This window comes from Trematomus bernacchii, unplaced genomic scaffold, assembly GCF_902827165.1.
Source record: "Trematomus bernacchii unplaced genomic scaffold, fTreBer1.1, whole genome shotgun sequence".
In the NCBI taxonomy this organism is placed as follows: Eukaryota; Metazoa; Chordata; class Actinopteri; order Perciformes; family Nototheniidae; genus Trematomus; species Trematomus bernacchii.
Window position 1 is genome coordinate 9421412 of NW_022987313.1, and position 8536 is coordinate 9429947.

Sequence of the window (8536 nt, forward strand, 5' to 3'; positions counted from 1 at the left end):
GCATTGTTATTATTGGTTTATACCTTTGTTAATGCCCATGCAAGCAGTGTGTATCTGTTGGAAGCCATTCACCAATATGCACATCATTGGCCAATATCTTGTTCTAAATGATTCGCAAAAAAAAACATTGTCACTGTTATCAGCACTAAAATTATACCATAGGGAAGTAGTACAAAAGTGGAAAAAAACATATTCATCCATGAGTTTATATTTTTGCACAAATATGTAAAATTAGCTTTATCTCAATGACATTATTTTCTCTTTTAACTCAACACACTTATTATCTTATTGACCCTAAAAAAATCGAAAATTGAAAATAAACTTGGTCTGCTTCTTTTGTATAATTAGAATATTTTAGGGTAAATTAAAAAATCCAATAACCCATAATAAGCATATGATTTTTGTCTTCTCCAATTAAGTCAAATGACAGACATTTAAATAAATCACATTCAAAACGAGTGTTAAATACAAATAAAACATATTTCTTCAATAACATCAAATGTTCAACAACTCCCTGACACCAAACATCTGCCATCATTTGTCTAAAGAAAAATATTTAAGCCTACTTAACTTTCCCTTACCAGACATATCCTTTATACAGTGTAATGTTTAAAATGACGGTTTATTATTTATTTAGCCCATTAAACCAGTTATTAATATTTGCTTAGTGAATTACAAAAAAATTAGTACAAGGTCAGGTAATTATTTATTAGTCTTTCTTTTGTGTCCCATATTGAGTCTAATGCTCCCTGTACTCCGGGGAGATGTCCCTGCTTTAATCTGTTGTCTGTGCTGCTGCTGTGGGATTAGCGCGCGCCGGCCTGCAGCTCTGTGCTCCGTTGCGTCCAGCTGTCGCTTTTTGGGAGGGCCTTTGATTTGCGTGTGATGAGTTTCCCATAGCATCTGGAGATCAATTATCCATCCGTGTGAGCCAGTGGTTGAGCAGAGAGATCATAGCTGGCTGTGTGTGTCTGTTTTTGTGTCTGTTTTTGTGTGTGTTGTGTGTGTGTGTGTGTGTGTGTGTGTGTGTGTGTGTGTGTGTGTGTGTGTGTGTGTGTGTGTGTGTGTGTGTGTGTGTGTGTGTGTGTGTGTGTGTGTGTGTGTGTGTGTGTGTGTGTGTGTGTGTGTGTGTGTGTGTGTGTGTGTGTGTGTGTGTGTGTGTGTGTGTGTGTGTGTGTGTGTGTGTAAACCATTCAGTGAAAGGCAATACCTACTGATTTATTCCAGGAGATTGAGGTAATTTCGCAGCATTTCAAAGGAAAGGAGGTGTTAAATAAAATTGAATTAGGCCTGATTTTCTAACGAAAAAAGGAAATATCTGCAGGCAGAAAATGTAGTTTAAACATAGTTGTGTGTCTAGTTCTAGTTTTAATGTTCCTTATCTTTGTCATATTTAATATCTAATTGCAATGATACTACTTCAGGTTTCCATGCAGTTTTTATTCTCTGCAATTCGCCCTGCATATGAAGACAGTCATTTCGTTCCTTTCTTTCTTTAGCCTAAATCTCTTCCTCGTTTATCCATATAGTTCTGAGGAAAACGCAGATATGTATCCGAGAGGGCGTTTAATGCATCCATGATCCACAGGAATCCTGAATCCTTGCAGCTGATTGGCTGCTGGCTCCTGCCTCTTGTTGGGATGGACCTGTTGGATAAAAAGACCATTTTCTAAAGGGCTCTTGGTGTGTTACAGAGGATCATGCACTGGGGACCGTCCTGTGAGACGCTATTGTACACAAAATAGGCCCTTTCAAGTAGCATCTGAATACAGCATGACGGGGAAACAAGGCGCCGTGTTGTCGGAAAGTTTACATTTATCGGAGAAAACCTCTCTGGGTGCAAATGGAGGCAGCCACCAGCCGAAGAGCAGCGCGACCCATCCGCCGCCCAGGTGCACGGGCTTCGGCATCCAGGAGATACTGGGGCTCAATAAAGAGCCGTCCGCGTTCCCGAGGAGCCCGCTGAGCTCGCTGCCGGCCGGGGCGCACCTACTGGCCGCCAGGTCCCTGCTGGGCCCCGCCGGCATGGGCATGGGGATGGGGATGGGCATGGGCATGGGCATGGGCATGGGATTAATCGGCCATGGTGGCATTCCGTCGTTCTACAGACAACCAGCGTTTTTGGAGACGGTGCTGTCGGACGCACGCGACGTTCACCTGCAGCCCCACAGGAGGTCCGCGGGCCCGGACACCAGCCAGTCTGCCAGCTCAGGTCACCTGCTAACATTTTATATTTATTATTCATACTGAATACTAATATTTTTATTTATTTTCAACCTGCACATTTGTGCAACACTGCATTGCTTTTCTATTTTTACATTGTATTATTTTATTATTATTTGTTAACGTCGTAGTGGTTTATTATTGGAATCGTTATTAGCTATTTGTCTTGTGCTTGTCTTAAATTAAATAGTTATAATTTAATGTCCTGATAAAAGATATCAGGGTTGTGTCAATGCAAACGGTTGTTTGTTTATTAATAATTCAAATATGTTCCTGTTGTTAACTTTAATGTTTTTTTAATGTTTTTTGTTCAAATACAGACTCAGATGATTTGTCTTCAAATGAACGAAAACTCTCAAAGTCATCAGTAAGTCAGAGCAAGAAACGCAAGAAAAGACGCCACCGGTTAGTGTTGATTTCTGATTAATTAATGGCTAATTTTGTACATTTTTTTGAAAATAATACATTTTGCAGTAATTCACACGACTGTTTTTTCCCCAGTAAAATTAAGTAAGTAGGCCTACCTATTTACAAAAATGATGTGCAATGCGAATTGTGATTTTTTTGTTGTTGTTATTAGCCATTGAAACTGATTTTTAACAATAAGAAATACTGATAAGAATATACTATAAATTGGCCATATTGCTTGTATTTTCTGTCATTATTGACACCCCAAAATGTAGCATTACCTATTTGTTTTGCTATGTTTTTCTTTCACCCATTCACAAAGACTTCGTTTATTGAAATTGGCTCTTATATTTATAGAAATGTGTTTTTATTTTTATTTTTTGTATTTCCTTTCCTTTTAAAACTCAAACTCAGACTAGCTTACACTTTAAATGTATATCTGGAAGACATATATATTGCATGTGGAAAATGTCCACATGTTTGAAATGGCAACCCGTCTCCTCAGGACCATCTTCACCTCCTATCAGCTGGAGGAGCTGGAGAAGGCCTTCAACGAGGCGCACTACCCGGATGTGTATGCCCGAGAGATGTTGGCCATGAAAACAGAGCTACCTGAAGACAGGATACAGGTAATTCTTACACGTGTTTTAATACAAATTTTAACAATGAAGGATTATTCACTTGAATGTTTTTACAGTAAATGTTTGAGCAATGACCATCATGTTAGGCTGTTTATTTTCCTTTTTTGCATTGCCAGTTTCTATGGGGTTAATTTTCATTATTCTATATTAATTACATACAGCCGTTAAGTTAAAATTCACAATTATATTTTTTAATGTCTCAATTTATAAAGGATGTTATAGAGTGCTGCTTTAGCCAATTTCCTCCCATGAAAATTGCATATTTTGAAGGAATTAGATATAATAAATGTTTGGCTTATATAAAAATGACTAATAAATCCAGGTTTTTTTTTTTTAAGGAAAAACAACTAGTTTTATCAGAATCAGATTCAAGTTTATACCCTGTATACGTTCACACATAGGCCTACAAGGAATTCGCTTTCGTATCAGGTGTGAACATAAACAATCCAAGAAAATAAGTTGCGAAGGTAAAAAAAGAAAATATATAAGGATAATACAAAATAAGTATCTTTATTCCGTTTGGGATGTTTTCTATAAAAATAGAATTGTTTATCTTTGATCAGCAAATGCATGCTGTGTATAGGACACAGCATGCATTTGCTGATCAAAGATAAGAAATGCACTTATGATGAAGTTAAAGCTAATTTATTTAGCCTACATATTCGTATTTATTTCAATATGTGTATGTATTTATATATTCGATGCAAATGATACATCATAGGTCATTACTGTTGTAAAAAATAGTAGTTATAAAACATGGCTTACTATTATTTACTAATTGATTTGTGTGAATAGTATAAGGCACATATTATTGTGAATATTCACCTCAGTGCTAATAGCCTCCTGTAACATTTGAGGCCGGCAGATGCTCTAATGTTTAGGGGACGAGGGGCTAGGTAAGCCCCCGTAAATCGATGATCCTGTCCTCCAGCTCCCCTCCTCAGCTCAGATACTCTCTTCAGTTGGATGTGAAACAATGTGTCCTCCTCGGAGAAGCAGCCGCTAACGACCTAATCAAGCTATCAAGGCGGAAGAAGATTGCAGTGTGACCTGGACCATCCATCTGCCAGGAAGCCTTTTAATCTCATTCTCATTACGGCTGCAACAGCACAGCCGAGAATAAATAATACAAAGAGGAAATAAATAAATAAATAAGCCCGGGCCTGCTCCTACCCTAAATAAAATTAACACCCAATCTTCTCATCGAGTGTAATTAGTTAAATCAGATGAGCTGGGGAGGCTGCTGCTGGAGAGTTCAAATGAAATAACTACATTGAATTTATTAGCACGGGTCAATGGCGCTGCTCCCCGGAGTCCCGGTAGTTTAATTTCCCGTGATATTTGCCCGCCTGCCCGCCATCGATTGGGCCTGAAATTAACTTATTTTTCAATCAGCCTCCGCTTGCCCCTGGGTCACTCCTCCTCGCAGCTTCCACACTGGCGTCTTTTGAGGGACAGAGAAGCAATTTCTCATATAAAATATATTGTATAATATAAGGGTTATCATCAGCATTACCAGGAAAAAAACATGAAAACGGTTTGATCGTTTTCAATTGAATATCTGTCCCCTCGCCTGAATCTCTTCTCCTCAGAGTTGCCTATAAAGCAGTGTTTAACAGTCCTGTGTTGTGCTATGCTATCAATTTGCCCCCCCCCTCTCTGAGCTGACAGAAAGCCTGCAGACTGCAGAGCCTTAAGCAGTTGTTGGCTGTGGCCAAGTGGAGTGTCATGATCTGTCAAAGCATCTGTAATGCGGCCACAGGTAGCTGGAGATCAGCCCTGACAGCATGCAGGCACAGATCCCTCACCTGTGGCAGCAGCTTATGGCAAATCAATGCACTCAATACAAACGGTGCACTTGTTACCTTAAATTACTCTGAAGCACATTTCAAAATAGGCCATCTTTAAAATAACTACTGAAATGCTGAAATCGAGTTTTGGTACACACACAATAAATACTAGTATACCATGTAATTGCTAAATAAATAATGTACCTAAGCTAAGGTCAGGTATACCTTTGGGTTGCCAGGTTGGAAAACATCCAATGTGTTGGTGTTATCCTTTCTAAATATGCATTTCTAAATATTTGTAATTCATTTTGTAAACACTTAAAGGTATTAAGTACTGTCATCAAAAAAGTAAATTGCTGCTGAGTATATGGACAACAATCTAAACAGGCTAAACAGTAGCCACATGGATTTTTCACAAATGAACAACACACAATGTTGTCTTATTAGAAGATTATCACTGTATATGCAGTAGTGAAGTAATTATTTATTTATCATTAATCATTAATAAAGCCAAAACCACTTTGGGATGCCTTATTAGAACATGGTACCAAGTAACATTTTGCACATAGGAAATTGTAAATTGCATGCTGCAGTTGGATTGTTTTCAACCCTTTAGAAACCATTAATCTCAGCCATTTTCAAACTATTTATTTGTATCATCATCAATCAAATAAAACATAAAATAATGTTGTCTCAAGAGCATACAGTAAATGTTTTGTAGCAAAACAAACCGAGTAATATATTATATGCTGCATGTTCCTGGCTGGCAAAATGTGAATTTATTTGTCTCATTCTGAGCTGCTGGTGACTAATAAATGGGTGTTTTGTCACAGGTATGGTTTCAGAACCGCAGAGCCAAGTGGAGGAAGAGGGAGAAATGCTGGGGCCGCAGCACTGTGATGGCAGAGTACGGGCTGTATGGAGCCATGGTGAGGCACTCCATCCCCCTGCCAGAGTCCATCCTCAAGTCTGCCAAGGACGGCATCATGGAGTCCTGTGCCCCCTGGCTGCTGGGTGAGGCTGATGTCTGACTGTCCCTTCATATAGTCATAATCAATATCTCATTGTTTCCAGTTCATGGTTACTTTATGTTATGAAGAGTATATATTTCCACATTATGCAAAAGTAACAGAATTTTCTATGTGGATTGTTTGGAATTAACCACGGATTGACGGACTGTGTGCAGGCACTGATAGATGCTCTATTAAGCTAAGCCTGACACATTTAAGCAAATAAACTCCCTACACATAGAGAACATGGAACAGATTTTGCGTTACATAAAACATGATCATCCACAACGCCGGTCATGAATGGCACCGTGCGTTCACACATTATATTCTAAACCGCAATTATTTTTGCTTGCTATTTTCAGTCCAAGATGGCTTACCATTCAGCAGACGCTATTCTAAATCTGAATACCCGCAACTCTTTGCAGGGATGCACAAAAAGTCAGTGGACGGAGCGCCCCCCCTGGCGACAGGACCGTGCGATTCGCCCCAGCAGCAGCAGACGAGCTCTCAGAGGCCGGAAGAAGCTGAGGAGGAGGAGAAGAGGTCAGAGGGCAAGGCCACCATTTCTAAAGAGGAACTGAGAGAGAACAGCATAGCTGCACTCAGGGCCAAGGCACAGGAGCACAGTGCCAAAGTGCTGGGGACAGTTTCTCATGACAGACTGCTGGAGGGCAAACAGGAGAGACAGGCGGCCGAGGAGAAAGCTGCTGATCCTCCGAGCCCAGCAGAGGAGGAGAAAAGTCCGTAGAGACTTTCCTGTGGACTGGTATTCTCCTGAGTGAATGCAGTGAGCTGGCTGCACTCGCCCAGCATAACTCACTGTCCTGCAGGTTTCCATCCCTCATTGACTTCTTTTAAACCCGCCTGCATCTGGACTTCTTCAAGAAGGTATCTCGTCTGGCCATCACTGCTGCACACAAGATGCAAAAAGCACTTTTTCTGATTTACTTCCAAACCTACTGTTGTTTTTGCTTATGCAGAGTAGATGAGATCTGACTGAGTGGGAGTAAAGTGTTAATACTGGTGTATATAGATCCCACAGTTATATATAGAGCCAAATGTTATCCAGTACAACTGTTATATTATACAAGGACTACCGATGACTCATGAGCAGTAAAGTGCATTTCATTCTCAGCATTCAGTTTATTGTTGCTTGTACAGTTACTAAATGGTGATATTTGAAAGAAGATCCACCCCACCGACAGAAAAGTAATTGTGGTCCTATATCGCGCTGTATATACTTGATATATTAATCTCTCTTAAGGCACAATTTGACATGTGTTTTTCTTGTAGTCTTTTAAAATGTTTGTGTTTTCATTTCAAAAATATGTATAACTCAAAACACTAACCATAAAATAAAAAATAACCTTTTATTAAATGTCTTTTTGGTGTCTATTTATTCTGTTTTCCTTTGAAACACGTGGTCAGCTGTCCAGACATTACAGAAGCTTTTAAATGGCACACAGTTGTCCTGATGTAGGAGTAGCTACTTGTTGTCACTTGATGCTCCGCTGGCTGGGCTCATTGGGACACGGTCCACGGCTGCATGCTTGGATTAGCCCCTATAATCTGTCGCAGTTGAAAGCCTTCAATTTCAGAATAAACAAGGGGACCAGTACTTTTGGGACAGGAGAGAGAGTGAAATCACATTCCAAAGCAGGATGACCCAAGCCTGATTTGAAATCTATTTCAAAAAGACTATTACCAGCCGACTCTAAAACTGTTTCATCCTCTTATCTAAATACTTAGCCAAAGTCTAACAGCTTTTATGTTGGAAAATCTTTATTCCCACCATAAAACTTTGTATCGGGCCACTTGAACTCAGCTTTACACAACACGTGTATATGTGTCCGCATTACCCGTAATCCATATCACATTTAACACCTCGTCCTCAGTTAGCTAATGGGGCCTCCTAATGAGTTGAACAATTGAGTTCTACTCCAATTAAACAGAGAGCAATTTCAAAGGGCAAGGGACGACTATTATCAGTATGCCACTGCATGCATCAGCACTGAATGGCCCCCAGATTGGAACCATAATGGCACCTGATGGAGAAAAGGTTGATAATTACGCTGTTGACAGAGATAAGTATACACAATAATTAATGATGGCCAGGAAATGGACTGGAGTGTGTCAGAGTAATAAGAAACATTGATATAATGCACTTGGACATTGTATTGATTGGTGCATTTTAAAATGTAGATTAAGGAAGATGATTGAATTCGTAAATAGAGACAACTTACATCATTTCGTAACATTATGTAAATTGTGCTTTACATTTAAACCTGAAAAGAAAGATAAACAGATGGACTTAAGGCACCATTTATCTTCATCCATTAATAAAACACCCTCTTTTATTTGGAGGTCAGCTATAGAACAGTCTCCCTGAGCTGACCAAAATGTCCTTATAACACATTGTTTTGAACCTGACATAAAGGCTAATGACAAAGATTTCCCCTTTTAC

The 8536-nt window shown here is 39.5% G+C and overlaps 1 protein-coding gene across 1 annotated transcript; it reads left to right on the forward strand.

Annotated features, from left to right (window-relative positions):
- The first annotated feature begins 1773 nt into the window (after positions 1 to 1773).
- On the forward strand, positions 1774 to 6820 carry vsx2 (visual system homeobox 2). The gene is made up of 5 exons (XM_034125150.1): positions 1774 to 2212; positions 2544 to 2628; positions 3137 to 3260; positions 5896 to 6076; positions 6435 to 6820. The coding sequence occupies exons 1-5, from the start codon at positions 1774 to 1776 to the stop codon at positions 6818 to 6820; spliced, it is 1215 nt and encodes a 404-aa protein (XP_033981041.1).
- The last annotated feature ends 1716 nt before the right edge of the window (positions 6821 to 8536 follow it).